Source organism: Antedon mediterranea, chromosome 7 (assembly GCF_964355755.1).
Source record: "Antedon mediterranea chromosome 7, ecAntMedi1.1, whole genome shotgun sequence".
Classification (NCBI taxonomy): domain Eukaryota; kingdom Metazoa; phylum Echinodermata; class Crinoidea; order Comatulida; family Antedonidae; genus Antedon; species Antedon mediterranea.
In genome coordinates, this window is record NC_092676.1 from 2786147 (window position 1) to 2801624 (window position 15478).

General features: G+C 32.6%; 2 protein-coding genes across 3 annotated transcripts; both read right to left on the reverse strand.

Moving 5' to 3' along the window:
• Nucleotides 1-326: 326 nt before the first annotated feature.
• LOC140054445 (ADP-ribosylation factor-like protein 1) lies at nucleotides 327-6271 on the reverse strand. Its single transcript, XM_072099429.1, has 6 exons — nucleotides 6171-6271; nucleotides 5492-5629; nucleotides 5142-5223; nucleotides 4138-4249; nucleotides 3747-3925; nucleotides 327-3295 (listed from the first exon to the last, which is right to left on the reverse strand). The coding sequence occupies exons 1-6, from the start codon at nucleotides 6172-6174 to the stop codon at nucleotides 3265-3267; spliced, it is 546 nt and encodes a 181-aa protein (XP_071955530.1). The 5' UTR covers nucleotides 6175-6271; the 3' UTR covers nucleotides 327-3264.
• Nucleotides 6272-8102: 1831 nt separating this feature from the next.
• Nucleotides 8103-15477, reverse strand: LOC140053886 (protein GDAP2 homolog). Of its 2 annotated transcripts, none has more exons than XM_072098622.1 (12): nucleotides 15351-15477; nucleotides 14566-14759; nucleotides 13590-13732; nucleotides 13123-13276; nucleotides 12714-12802; nucleotides 12397-12473; nucleotides 11829-11991; nucleotides 11411-11567; nucleotides 10985-11138; nucleotides 10255-10449; nucleotides 9559-9702; nucleotides 8103-9159 (listed from the first exon to the last, which is right to left on the reverse strand). In XM_072098622.1, exons 2-12 carry the CDS (start codon nucleotides 14712-14714, stop codon nucleotides 9100-9102), a joined length of 1485 nt encoding a protein of 494 aa, XP_071954723.1. In that variant the 5' UTR covers nucleotides 14715-14759; nucleotides 15351-15477; the 3' UTR covers nucleotides 8103-9099. The 2 variants fall into 2 exon arrangements, with proteins under 2 accessions (XP_071954723.1, XP_071954722.1); XM_072098621.1 differs by having other exon boundaries at nucleotides 14566-14762.
• Nucleotide 15478: the final 1 nt, after the last annotated feature.

Below are 15478 nucleotides of genomic sequence, written 5' to 3' on the forward strand. Positions count from 1 at the left end.
AAATAAAAGGGTCGAAAATCGGCAATTTGTCGGAAATTTCCCTGTACTATAGTACAGGGATTTTTTCAAAAAAATGGCCAATTTTCGACCTCTTTATTTTTCGATAAAACTGGTTACTATAGCACAATTGACATGCGCAGAGCCCATTAGTCGACTCTGCGCATGTTTATTATGCTATATTAACCATTTATGTCAAAAAACAAAAGTGTCGAAAATCGGCCTATTTTCGGAAATTTCCCTCTACAGGGATTCTTCAACTTTTATTTTTCGACAAAACTATGTATTATGGCTCTATAAGTTGTTCGAAAATAAATTGTTCAGACATTTAAAACTTAAACACCTAATTTGGATTGTAGAGGGTGATATAACGAAACAAGTTTCTCGATTCTATAATGACGTCACATTTACAACTTAAACACGTTTACATTTTAATAATAGAGGCCGCTAAATATATCTAAACAATTTGTATTTATTTACACCCAATTTATCAACTTAAATCAGATAAATTATATATTACGGTAACATGCACTTTAAATTGTAAATAAATGTTTGACTACCTTTCCTGATCTACTTGTTATAATTCAATTATAAATCAACTGCAAATGAATGTATTGCAAATAAAACATAATATATTCAATAACTTAATATTATTCTTTAAAGATGTATCCTCCAAAACATGAAAAATTGAAGATTGATAAAATTTAATTTTGAATAGGCCATTTTACAATTTTAATAAAGTTATTCATCTCCGTAGACAAAATCATTGAAAATTAAGTTATTTTTCAATTTTAATAAAGTAATCCATCTCCGTAGCAAAACCCATTGACTTCCAGACAATCGACTCCTGTTGACTTTTTTTTTGCTTGAAATTTAAATTTTTAGGTAATTTATTGAATTGAATGTGTGCTTTGTGCAGAAAAAAATACTAAATAAATTCACCATTAAAAATTGAACCTTAACAATTTATTTTTATATTGAGATATACATAATGTGATTATCAGACATAAAACCATTGACATTTTTAAAAGGCTTAAGTTAAATAACATTTGTACTGAATATTATTCTTTCAAAATTGCTCCAAAAAGTAGTATTTTTCATAAGAATATTCAAATAGAGATTATGAAAACTATTTTGATCTATTTTAGTGTATAATACCAAAATTAGGAATTAGAAATTTCTTAATTCTATTTTGTATAGTTATAATTGTATATAGTTGGTCCAAACCAAATTAAATAGAGGGCGCCAGAACATTTACTGAGCAACAGAGAGCACCTTGCAGATCAAATTTTAAAATTAAGAGACATACAATATTATATTGGCACTCAAAATAATTTAGAAAATTTGAGAAAAGAAACGGACAATAGCTCTTATATTGACAGGGGTGGATCCAGGGGGGTTAAGCTTGGGGCTTGCTGCCCCATTTTTACTGCCCCATTTTTACTGCTAAAATATTATATGTTAGCGCTTCCCTGTTTGAAAATCCTGGATATGCCTCTGATATTTATATTTAAAATTTGATATGCTTATCTGGGTAGGAGGGGAACACAGACTCTTAATCTAAAGCCCTGTCTATACTACCAAACTAGTTTGACCAAAAAAGTTTGATGTGCCCAAATATGGCAGTGATATGTCCAAATATTGTAATGATATGACATCATCAAGTCCATATATGGGCACATCACATTTGTTGTGTCACATAAAGTTTGATAGTGTAGACAGAGCTTAAGAGATTCAGTCCCCATGGGTATTTCCTGCCATCTTACTTTGTGAACTTTGTTGTTTTTGTTTGTTCGCTATGTTTTTGCCAATTAAAGACTGGCATACTGCAAAAGTTTTAGATTGTACTAATTTACAACGATACCAAACTACATAAATTATGGGCAGTTGGCAAAACAATTTACAAAGGTGTATAAAATGGTGAAAAAAAGCATATTTTAAAATTTAAACCTAAAATTCGACATCCACCACCTTTGAAATCTCAAAATGAATCAATCGACTGAATAAAAATGCATCTTAAGAAAAAACAATTTTTTTAGAAGTATCGCTTATATAAAAGGCGTCTGGGTAACAAAAAAAGAATAATACCGTGACAAAGTTGTATTTCTAAATACTCCAGACTTGTATTATTTCTTCAAAATGTACAGTATACTATTATCTATATACAAGTCTTTCACATTGTTTAACTAGTAACACACAAATTATCTATAATTTATATAAATTATATCAATATCAATGGACTTTTATATTTAATGAATTAGAATAGACAAACAATTTAAATAACCTCACAGTTAAACGAACAGTTAGATTTCCAGTTGACATTATTATAATACCTGAATTCAGCCATTAGTTTTACACAGGGTGGTTTATTTTTCCATATAATGAGAAAAAATCGTCATGAACTAGGCTAGTTAGGCCACTGCTGATACCTAGTTTGGAAAGGGCACTTCAGGAAAAAATGGAGGCTTTTGAGTGACTAACCACAGGCTTGTGAAAATTGTCAAAAGTGGCACGAAACGGGTGCAAGTACACAGTGGTGTTATGCAGTGGGAAATAGCATTCTTAAAGGGCCCTCCAATGCTGGGTAGTTGTGTTGGTCTGTTCAGGCTCTAGGGACCCTTGCGTTTAGCCAGTGAGCGCTCATAGCCATTATACCACTGTACCTACGGATGAACCATCCTGTGCGTCCATGAGCTGATCAATTTATAGTATTTTGTATTTAGAAATATACAGCTAATTATGATTGAAAAAGTACAGAAGAGGGTGTACGAAATGTGCCATGAATATCTTACTGTATTTCAGACATTTTGGTCAAACAATTTTTGTGAATAACACATTATATACTTGTAATAATAACAACACATTACTGGTAATTGTATCCCATAAGGCAGTTTTCCCATAATGCACTACAATACAATTTATTTAAATTTCATCAGGAAGTCTTTGTGAATTATAATTTACATAAACATAAAAATTCAAATCGATATTTTACAGTTACGAGTGAAAATAAGTTAAAACGAGAAACCGTACCTCTCGTGTCATGTGTTTTTATAGAAAAGATATTTCTATAAAATTCACACGTTTTTTCCCTTTAAACAGAACGCATTGTATACTTAGACGTATCACATTGTTACAATCTGTTCTTGGTTTCGTGAGTCGTTGAACGCTGCAGTTGTCGTAGAATGTCATAGTCACTGAGATTCGTTAGACTCTATCCTTAGAGTTGCACGTTAGATCAAGTAGAGGGCGCTGCTAGTGTTAACTCACCTACTGCTTCGTTTTTAATTCTTGCACCAACCTTAAATAAGTATTATTTATTAAAATTATTATATATATATTTTTTAAAATTAAAATTTAATTTTAAATTTTCTACACAAACATCTGGGATTTTAGAAGATATTAACAAATTTAGTGTTTAAATAGGAGACCTAGTTAAGGTAATAATTGTTAAAAAATAAATAATAAAAATAAACAAACATATATTAACAAACATATAGACCAACTTAACAGCCTTAAAATAAGTACAGTAGCTGAGTATTTAAACCACGCTACACAAATAAGACAATTACAGTACAATTCCACAAAATGTAGCTACCAATTTTTGAAAAGAAATATACACACACAGTACTACAAACAATTCCTATTCGGAGGACACCTGTATAAAGGGGATACTTTATAGGGTCCCTAAGATGTCCCCTTAATAGAGGTTATTGTAATTTATAAAACAAACAAAAGTAAATGTCACTCACCATTCCATTGCTTCGTCTAATCCTTCGCCTTTGATAGCAGACGTTTTAAATATTTGCCATTTTCTCGTTCGTAGTGCTGGAAGTCCTAGTGAGCTGGCTACCTCTGATGGCGTCATACAGCCTTCCATATCTTGTTTGTTTGCAAACACTAATAATAATGATTTACTCAATTCTTCTTCCTAAATTTGGAGGAAAACCAAAAAAAATATCATATTAGTATTATTACCAACTTGGACACAGCAGCGACAGAGTGTAAAGCTCTGTCTACACTATCAAACTTTATGTGACAACAACATGTGATGTGCCCATATATGGACTTGATGATGTCACATAAAGTTTGATAGTGCGGACAGAGCTTAAGATGTGAAAGCAAAATTACAAACAAATTTACCTCTAACATTGCAACTAATTCTGACTTAGAGATTCCTATTCTATCTTTATCACAGCTATCTACCACATATATAATAGCGTCTGTGTTAGAATAATAACATCTCCAATATGGTCTGAAATACAAACAAAATAATACTCGTATTCAATCAATCAATCAATCGTTCGATTTATATAGCGCCATTCCAACATTCATTGCTCATGGCGCTGTAGAAAAAATCAGAAAAGGTTAGTTTTGAGTAGTGACTTAGAGTGACTCAATAATGATGTGTGTTTAATGTTCAAGGGTAGGTGGTTCCAGAGCCTAGGTCCAGCAACACCGAAAGTCCGATCTCCCCAACTATGTTTGCTCCTCGGAATGTACAGTAGCACCTGATGGCTAGATCTTAGTTCTCGCTTTCCCTTCTTGACTGTCAACAATTCTGAGTGTATTGATCATTATATATCATTAAAACCTTACAGAATACAGAAAACGTTATTGGTCTTGCAGCATACACAGTACAAGACATTAATCTGTTGTGGCAGCAACCTTTTAATGATTTACAAATGATAAAATTGATTGTTCTTTTGATTTCTATACATCTTGCCAAAATGTTTTAAATTTACATAAGTGTAAAGATATAAGATATAAAGCTATATTGCCCCCTGGAAAAATAATTTAACATCTTTTTGTTGTATATGCCATTTTTATGTCACATAATAGTTATTCACTTTGACCACAAATTGGATCTAAACAAAATCTATTTACCTGGAAAAACTGTAATTCAAAGCAAAACAAGTCAAATTGTCTGTCAGACAATGGGTTTTGGTTAAATTTAACTGTAAATCTTGTCTTTTTATAAGTGAAATACGGTAATTATTTTTGATGATTTTTTTCCTACAGAAGTGATTAACTTTATTAAACTGCAAAATGGCCTATTCAAAGTTGGATTTCATTAATCTTCATTTTTCATGTTTTTTGGGGACAATAAGTTTATGTTGGCGAATTTAGGTGCTCAGTAACCTTACCTGATACTAGTTTGGCCGCCTAAATCCCAAACCTGGAATTTTAGATTTTTATATGTAACTGACTCAACATTGAACCCAATTGCTATAAGAAAAGAAATTGAGAAAGTTATAGAAGCTAGAAAAAAAAACCCAACACAGTAATAATAATAATAAAACAAAAACATTAAAAAAATCATTTTCCAATCAACTCATAGAGCCATAGAGATACCAACATTGTGCTGGGCAAACCTGGGCAGGGCCACACTTTTAAACTCTTCCCAGTGAGTCCAAAGCTCATTTCAAATTCATGCTTATTTATAGGCATAGGAACTTATTAATTTTGGTTTATTTTCTGGTACTACAGTACTTACTCGGTATCGTTGTTACAACCTCCCCAACTTGTAGTCTGTATAATATAGTAGTTTTGCCGGCACCATCTAAACCTAAGATTAGAATTCTCATCTCTTTCGAGCCAAAGAGATTTGAAAAAAGGGATGAGAAAAAACCACCTAGAAAATAAAAGAAAAGTATGATTATTTAATCCATTTTATTTATAGACCAAAATCGGAAACATTTTGGACAGTGATTAATATAAATTACTGTATTTTATGGCCAAGAAGCAGGTTATTTTTTTAAAGCTAGGCTGATTGAATGGATCCCATCTGCACAACCCCACTCACGGTGGTGGAAATTTTTTAGTCAGCCAATCACACTCACAACAAACAAGCTAGCTAGTAATAGCTGCTACTAAAATACTTCTCTTTATTAGGGAACATAATAGTTTCAATAAACATACATACCAAGGCCTAGTACTAGTTTTAAGTCATACAAATAGAGAATAAAGACATACAAAGACATTAACAAAGCTAGGCCTAGATGTTAGGCCGGTTGTAAGTGAACAGTCTGCTGTCTACTACGCGCCGAGCCGGCCAATTTATAGCCTACTTTAGGCTGGAAATCTACGAAACACCACTTAAATTTGCTGTCTTTTCTTCCAGTTTTAGGTTATTATAATATCAAAAAACATCACAAGCTAATAAAAACACTTACCCATTATATAAATATTAAAACCTTTCTTAAATAATGACAGTTAAATAATAATTATTAATGTTTTAATTTCAAAGCCGATTTCTAGCTAGGCTCGGTCAACGTGTCAGTTTCTACATCACTCTCTTTTTATATACACTGTGTACACAAAAACAGGCCCTCTATAATATCGATGCAAACTGCAAGCCGCTGTTGCAGATTGTTCTGTCAGGCGGTAGCCAATCTTGTCGTTACAACAGGCCGGCGATACCATTTTAGATATTTACTTTTCTGTAACACGTAATACTTATTATATTTTGTCTCGGGGAAAGAGAGAAAATTATATTGAATAATTTTAGTTTGGTAAATAATAAAACAGAGAACGTTAAATGTACATTATTTGAATTGAAGACAGGTGTAAAAGTAATGTAGATGGATTTATCCTTTTAGAAAGTAGTATCGTCGAAATTGTGTACACCTAGCGGACAGACCGCCTGGTGGTGGTAGAAAGGCGGTCTGGTAGCTCAATTTCTAACCAATCATAACTACGGAAGCTTAAAAGTGACAGCACACCATTCACATGGTCACCTCCCCAGTCCCAAAAAGGCAGAAATGGTCTACCACCATTGATTTGGACTTTTTATCTTTGCAAACAAAGAGTAAAAATCTGACAATTTGGCTGTGTGCACAATATTCAGAATACATTTAAACAAAATCACATGCAAAGCCAACCAAAGGATGTTTATTTTAAGAAAAATGAAGTACCTACAAATTGACAAAACTATACTTAAATTGTTTTATAACTCTGTAATTCTCAGTGTAATACTTTTTTGTAATGTTTGTTTTTATGGTAATACAATGCAAAAAGATAAAATTAAACTTAATCGAATAGGAAATAGAGCAATTAGACTAGTAGGAGAGCACTTACCTGATGTTGAATCCTTGTATAAAGAAAATGTGTTAAAAAAAGTAAAAAGTATCATTGATGATGAAACACATCCTCTTCACAAACAATTTGCTCTCATGAATTCTGGCATAAGACTACGTGCACTTAATACCAAAACAAAACGGTTTAGGTGCTCGTTTGTACCTAATGCTATACACTTATATAACTCCAGAGTACAAAGGTAAAATGTAACCGATAATTTTTCTCTAATTTTAACAATTTTTAGCCTCTTAACTTTTTGTGTGTGTTTTTGTAAATTGTATTTTATATTTTTGTATTTTGCCAGTTTTCAAATCACATTTCTGTTTTTTTTAAATGGACAATAAAGTATATATGACTATGACTAAACAAAATCACTATTTTATTACAAATACTATTTTAGACAAAAAAACAGCAAGTATTGACTTTAAAAAATATTTATTTTTCGATTTGTCTTTCTTAACTACCAGTAATAATATAAAGAATCCATAATCACTTGTTTGTTAGGCAACATATTATTTTGTAAAACTTTTTAATGTCTAAAGTTTTATTGATCACATGTATCTTACTAGGACATGCCACAAGTAATTTGACCAATCACAACACGATGTATCATCCAAACCGTTGCGTGTGATTGGTCAGTGGGTGGGTACCAAGCTTAAAACCCATCCACCAAGTTTGTTTTGATTCATCCTTCATTTATTGTAGACACAAACCCAATACCTAATGTGTTTATGTACCCAATAGGCCCAATGTACATAGGCCCAAAATTCAGCCCTAGATGTACCGAGATTGTTGACATTTATAACTAAAGTTTGATTTAATGTATTAACTTTTAACTGTTTCAAATATATTACGGTTGTCTACTTTTAAGTAGATAGAATAGTATCAACATAGTGTTTGTACCACCAGTAGAAAATTATAAAAGTTTAACATTTTTTAAATAAACAAATTTTCTCCATGTCTCGCATTAAACAAAAATTCAATTATTAATAAACACAGTACCAAAGCCGAGCTATCAAAACATAGGCCAAAGTTATGGAATGGGTTTTCCATGTCGAAAATAATTAAACAAAATGAGTTATTAGAAAATGATATGCAATTTGCAGGTATATGTAATTTGCATACTGGTATTACATAATATTACATATTAAATTAAGGAATACTACTTGCCATGGTTTAAATTAATCTCATATCTATTGCACAATCTTTTTAATCAGTTTTTCAGAGCTATTTTTTAAATTTCTGTAGCACTTGATAATATGTATACTATAGTGGTGGTAATTATTGTTGTTTGTTTTCGATTTAATAAAAAAATAAATAATCAGACGAAATGGAACACCATTGGCAAGAAGGGATATACAGATTTATCCTTTTTTCGGGGAAGACTTGTGATACAACTCAATGCTGCCCTCAACCGCACGCTATTGTCGATAGAGAGGCACGCATAATTTATAGTTATTTGTCGTATTCGATTGGGAACTTTCGTTGTCAACGTAAAGATTTGTAAATTTGTGCTCAACAGAAAGTCATTCGAATAGAAAACGTTGACAATGAAAGGTTTTCGTTGAGAACAATCTCAACGCTCAAAATACTTCGTTAAAGAAGTACTCAACGGAAAAACTACTCAACGGTGAAAGTCTAAATCGAATACGACAATTGATACTTAGCTCCTACATCTATTTGTTTGCATACATTATTTTGGTATAACAAAAATGGATTTAAACGTAAACCAAAAAATTATATTTTTCAAATTTTGTAAAGTCTTGATTATTTTTTAAAAATTGTGACTATTTTTATTTTCTTGCTTAATTGTTGCATCTCATCTAGTTTATTACCAAGTTGTTAATTACAGCATTATTGTCCAGCCAATCAGTTTGAAGTTAAATATCAATCAACCAATCGGTTTGAAGTTAAATTTCAATCAACCAATCAGTTTGAAGTTGAACTCCAATCAGCGGTTTTAGTTGAATTTCAATCAGCCAATGAGGTTGAAGTTGAATTTAAATCAGCCAATCGGGTTGAAGTTTACAATCCTTCAGGGTTTGCACCTTCTTCTACAGATTGGTAATAGTTTGGTCCATTTATCTGTAACAATCCGAATTAAAAAAAAAAAAAAAATTATAATAAATAAATGATGTTTATGCATCATCCTAAAAATGGCAAATTTTAGAAATAAGTATCCTATCTTTTTCATTACAATTTGAATCCGCCTATGCTTATAGGTCAATTTATTTTCCTATTTTTTTCCAGGTCACACCTCATTAAAACAGTAAAATTTGGGACACCCTATTCAGGGGACACCACTATCAAAGGAAGGGTCATTTTCCCATGAGAAGAATGTGGGAAAATATATATAACACTACAGCTAACACTTTTTAAGAGGACGCATTTCCTTGGGTCCATTAACAGGTTTTCTACTGTGTATATACAGACATTTTTTCAATCTAGTCTGGCTGCATGCGAGCCAACACAAAGTACACATACCTTTAAGTCGTACTCAAGGACAAATGGCGGAATGTCTAGCTGGTCTGGATTGATATTGTGGTAGAGTAAGTGAACTCCGGGAAGACTATGTATCTTGTCCTTGATACTAGATGCAGTAAACGTCGTAAAATACCAAGTTACTAGCTGAAAGGATAATTAAGAGTTATCTCCAAGAGAGTGCAAAGGTAATCACATACTACATAAAAGTCTGGCTCCCTCATTGCACATAGTGCCCCAAAGTATAGCACCCTCACAACACATATTGTCAAAAGTCTGGCTCCCTCATTGCACATAGTGCCCCAAAGTATAGCACCCTCACAACACATATTGTCAAAAGTCTGGCTCCCTCATTGCACATAGTGCCCCGAAGTATATAGCACCCTCACAACACATATTGTCAAAAGTCTGGCTCCCTCATTGCACATAGTGCCCCGAAGTATATAGCACCCTCACAACACATATTGTCAAAAGTCTGGCTCCCTCATTGCACATAGTGCCCCGAAGTATATAGCACCCTCACAACACATATTGTCAAAAGTCTGGCACCTAATAGCACATTATTGCCCAAAACATGGCACCATCACAACACATGCCCAAAATAATGCAAAGTTATCAAAAACTCTGTAAAAAAATACACCACTTTCACAACACATTCAGAGCCTTAAAAATAAATTTACTCATGTCCCTGATACTGACCTTTGACCAGAAAGTAGGATGTACTATAAAAAATGATTTGAGGTGTTTACGATATCTGTTGTCCACTAATTGATACACCTGTCTCAACCAGCTCATCTCCGGCTGGTTTTCGGAAGTACTTTGCGTGTGAAAATAAACTACGATATAATCCCTACTAACTATTGGATCCAGTACATGGATGAGATATAAAAGAACCTACAAAACAAAACAAATATGTTATTTGTAGGGAAAAAAACTATCATCCATATATTTTCTAATAATGTTAAAGATGTATTCTCCCCCAAAAAACTTAAAAATTAAAGATTAATAAAATCAGACTTTTAACAGGCCATTTTGGAGTTTTAATAAAGTTATTCACTTATAAATAAAGGCAAAATAAACAGTTAATTTTAACCAAAAAATCATTGTCTGAAAAACAATGAAATATTTTTTGTTTTTAAATTACATTTTTTCTAAGGTAAATATATATATATTTTTTTTCGATCCACTATTTATATGTGACATTCAAATGACATATTCAACAAAAATTGTTTTTTAAAATTATTTTTCAGGGGACAATATATATCTTTATTTATTCATTTCCCAACCAACAGTGAGCTCATGGTTCACCACTTACAGGAGGGAACACAGACAAACACGTACATATACAACTTAGAGCTTAGAGCATCTAACTGCTGATAGGTGCATTCAATATATTGGGAAGTGTACAACTTTTTACAATCTATATTACCTTATCCCTGTCTACATTTCCAGCTGGAAAGTTTTTTCCGACAATTACGACGATTGGACGACCAAATATATCCACTCCGGTCTGGTAGATAAACCGATACGCTGCTAGTTCTGACAAATCATCACTACGTGCTTTGCGTAATAAACGCTCATATCTATAAAAAATGTATTATTTATTAATATATTTATTTATAAAAATTAATTAAAACGTATTTGTCCACATTTAAGCTCCCCGCCAAAAAAAGTGTGATGTTCCCAAATAATGGTAGTGATATACCCAAATATGGTAGTGATAGGACATCATCCTGTCCATATATGAGCACATCACATTTTTTTGTTACATAAAGTCTGATAGTGTATGCAAGACTTTAGTGAAAATATCATATTTATTTTATGTATCCAAAAAAAACTTTACACATATGCTTACCTTCTTCTTTGATCAGCGAATGTTTCTTCTGGACTCTGTGACTTTTGACCTTGTTTACGTGCAGAATCAGGATGTGTTTCCATAGCAGCAAAAGCATGCCTACCAACATGCATGTCATCAATATTGACATCCAGTTCTTCATTACAATCACCATTTTCTGAAAAAAAAAAAACCAAAAAAAAAAAAAACATCTCATAATCTGCTTTAAAAAGTTTTAAAGCTATGTCTACACTATCAAACTTTATGTAACAACAACATTTTAGGTGCCCATATATGGACATGATATCACTATCATATTTTTGGGCACATCACACTTTTTTGGTCAAAACTAGTTTGATAGTGTAGACAGAGTTTAACTTTATTTACAAATATCAAAGTAGCAACAATTTATCTAATATTTTATCTTCAATTAACATACCAAAGTTCATTTTGGCTGGATTGTCCATGATGCGTATTTTCCTCTCGGCAATAACCGGTTCCCCGTATTCATTCCCAACATTTTCTGGCAGTAGATCACAAGCCCAGGATTCCTCATTCTCATTCCGGGGAAAATACAACGGCATTAGTTCTGCGTAAGAATCCTACCAAAGAGAAACAAATCACAAAATATCGTACTTAACAACCCTGCAGGGTGCATGGTAGCCTATTTTTCTTACTGATTCTTCTAAAAGATTCAACTAAAGATTCCCTATCACAAAGGGTGACAAAAAAAACCACATAATTTCCAGATAAATGATATTATTGGAGCTGTAGATATGTGGTTAATGCTCTTTGCTTCCACAAAGTTCGATCCTGACCTAGTTAGTGTCAGTATTTTAGCTTAAATTCACACATGTTTTCTCCACTACTCTAAGCCTCAAATAAGACTTTGTTTACAAACATAATATAGTTTATCCGCCCTGTAATTGACAAGTTTTGCTGTTGAATTTGTTGGAATACAAACAGTCTACATATTCAATGCAGAAAGAGTTAATTTCAATACTTACTTCATTCATTCCGCTGATGACAAAGATTATTCTTTCAAACTCTCTTCCGTAGAATTCAAGGAATCGCCTTACAATCCCTAAAAAATGTTGGCAATCAAATTTACAATTGAAAACATACAACCACAACATCACTATACACCAACAGCACAAACATCATTGAAATGACTAAATCTCTGTCTACACTATCAAACTTCATGTGACAAAAAAATTGTGATGTGCCCATTATATGGACATAGTGATGTCATACCACTACCATATTTGGGCACATCAACCAGTTTGATAGTGTAGACAGAGCTTAATACTATGCTTTTGCATACTTAGGGCAATGTGTGTTCCATCTTCTGGTGGGTAACCTCGTTTCAGTGAGTGGATGGATGTTAATGCTAAACTTGATACATGGTTTTCTCTACAAAACATACAAAGAATCATTTAATCTATTAGAATGCAAATTAATAATTTGTTATACATATTTGTTCTACTGGCAGTTATTAAATTTAATTTCATGGTGATTGTAGAATTGTAGAGTGCACAGTGTAGGACCCCTTCATTGAGAAATCCCCATTCTAGGGAAATCCCTATTCTAGGAAAATCCATATTCTAGGGAAATTCCTATTATAGGGAAATTCCTATTCTAGGGAACACCACTATTAAGGAGACACCATGCTTTGAAATAAAAAAAAGAGCAATATCTTTTTAACACTAAAGGCAATACATATTTCAACATACTTGCAAACCATTAATACATTTCTATAGCAATTATAGAGGGCGCTCTCTGCTGCAGATTTGTATCGAATATTGAATCGTGGTCCAACTGTGTGTATAATATAGCGAGCTGGCAGATGATATCCCTTGGTTATTTTAGCATCTCCAGTTCGACAACCTAAAAATTACGGAAACAGACGCTTTAATTAACGAATGATGTATGGCTGCATGAATCGGCCAAATCGATATGCCAATATGAAATCATACACTACGATGTCCGAGTGTTTAGCGCATCAACACAATAATGCATTCTTCTAAATCGGCTTCAGACTCTTAAGCCCTGTCTACACTATGAAACTAGTATAATGTGCCCAAATATGGTAGTGATATGACATCATCATGTCCATTTATTGGCACATCAAATTTTTTTGTCACATAAAGTTTGATAGACAGAGCTTTAGTTAATTATGCAAGTGCTTTTTTTTTCATACCTCTTAATTGTTCGCATAATTCTTTTTGTAGATCTGGGCCTGCCTTGTCAAATATTTCTTGACTAATGGGATTTTTGTCATTTAGTGTCTCATTGGTTGAATTCACTATTGCAATGGAGTTCAACCTGCATATGTTGCCTTCCCTGCAAGATAAAACAGCACTCATTGTTAAAAAATATATGGGAAAAACAATGCTATCCGACTCTCTCATTGTTAAGAAATGGTATATGAAAGCCAGTGTTATCTGTCCTTCAAGTGGGTACTGTTAATGTATACAGTATATGTTTTTCACGCTGCTGCTCTAGCCCGCTACGTCAGAAGAGATAAATCATTCAGATATAAAGCAAGCAGCAGTTATAGTACTAGACACTGACATTTTTGCAAAAAATGATTCTCGACTATAATTTATAGGTACCACCTGTTGAATCAAAAAAACGTCTGGGAAAAGAGTCCAACGACAAATCCCAAAGCATTTCTGGTATTTATGAGTCCCATGATATTACTATAATTCGCTGTCAGATAATCATTGAATTATTATCAAAACAGTCCATTGAAGTTTTTGTTTGTAATAGGATACTTGAAGTATCTAGGCGTGATGAAGTGACCCCCAGACTTGACCTTAGCAATAACAATAAGCGAGCAGCGTTTTTTGTAAGAAATATTCTTGTTTAATATGTATTTTTAAAATTTGTTTTTATTCTGTACTTGTGTTATATTAGTAGTGTATCAAACAACACATTTACTGTGTTTTATGAATATTGGACAATATACAGTTTTAAATTTTATCTAAATTCAATTTCAATAGATTAGTAGGAATGAATTAGTGACATTTTCGAATTCTAAAATGCAAGATTATAAACCAAAAAAACTAAATCTGAAATACGCCTATAAAAAAGACACATGGGGGTGTCCCAAAGGAAAGATTCAAACTACAATACTGTAATAACATACTAATTTAAATTTTGATAATTCATACCAAAGTACAACTTTCTTATTTATATCAGGTCTGCAGGGAAATTTGGACGACCTCTGACATGTTGTCTTGTAAACAGGAACATCTGTGTCGGACCATTCTAGTAGGTTGGATACATCAACAGTATTGGTAGATGTCCCCAGTGGATCCATTCTATGACATGCCTCTCTTGAATGATTCTGTCTTATGTTTCGCTACTGCTGAGAAATATAATTTATTAAGGTAGATATACTGTAGTGTGACATACTCAAGGAAGGATGTGGTTTAATGTAAGGAAATGACTTTTGAAAAAGGAAATAATTAAAAATAACACCTTTTAAAAATGATTAAAGATCATAACTGTGTGCTATTGCTTTTGTACATTTTATTTTATATACCGTAATAAAAAAAAAAAAAAAAAAATAACGTAAAATGCAGGGCCCCAATGGAAACCAGTTTTTAACTGTTTGGGCTACCCTGGGTAAATAAATGTAATAATAATAATACTTTATAAATTTCTTGATTAATCTTATTTAATTGATATATACATTTGTTTATGTATATATCAAATTACTGGGACAAAACGACTCTTTATCATGTAGATAGCAAAAATACTGTTCATACCACACACCAAAATTCTTTGACAATACTGAATGCCTAACTAGGCATAGGTGGGTAAGGCCTACACTTACAGACATCAACTGAATCGTGCGGCCATGTATCTTGATAACACAACTCAATGTAAGCTGTTGAAATCTTATTATTCTAAATCCACATTTATTGCTTTCGTAAACGCCTTACAACCTTACCTTTCCTCACTTTTGTCCCCCAAACTTTAGCCTGTCGTTTTTATGTTATTGTTCCAGATCCAGAGTTTCGTTTTCATGTGACTTGGAAGACGCCCTCAATAGTTGCAGAGGAAATGGAAGTTTTTGGT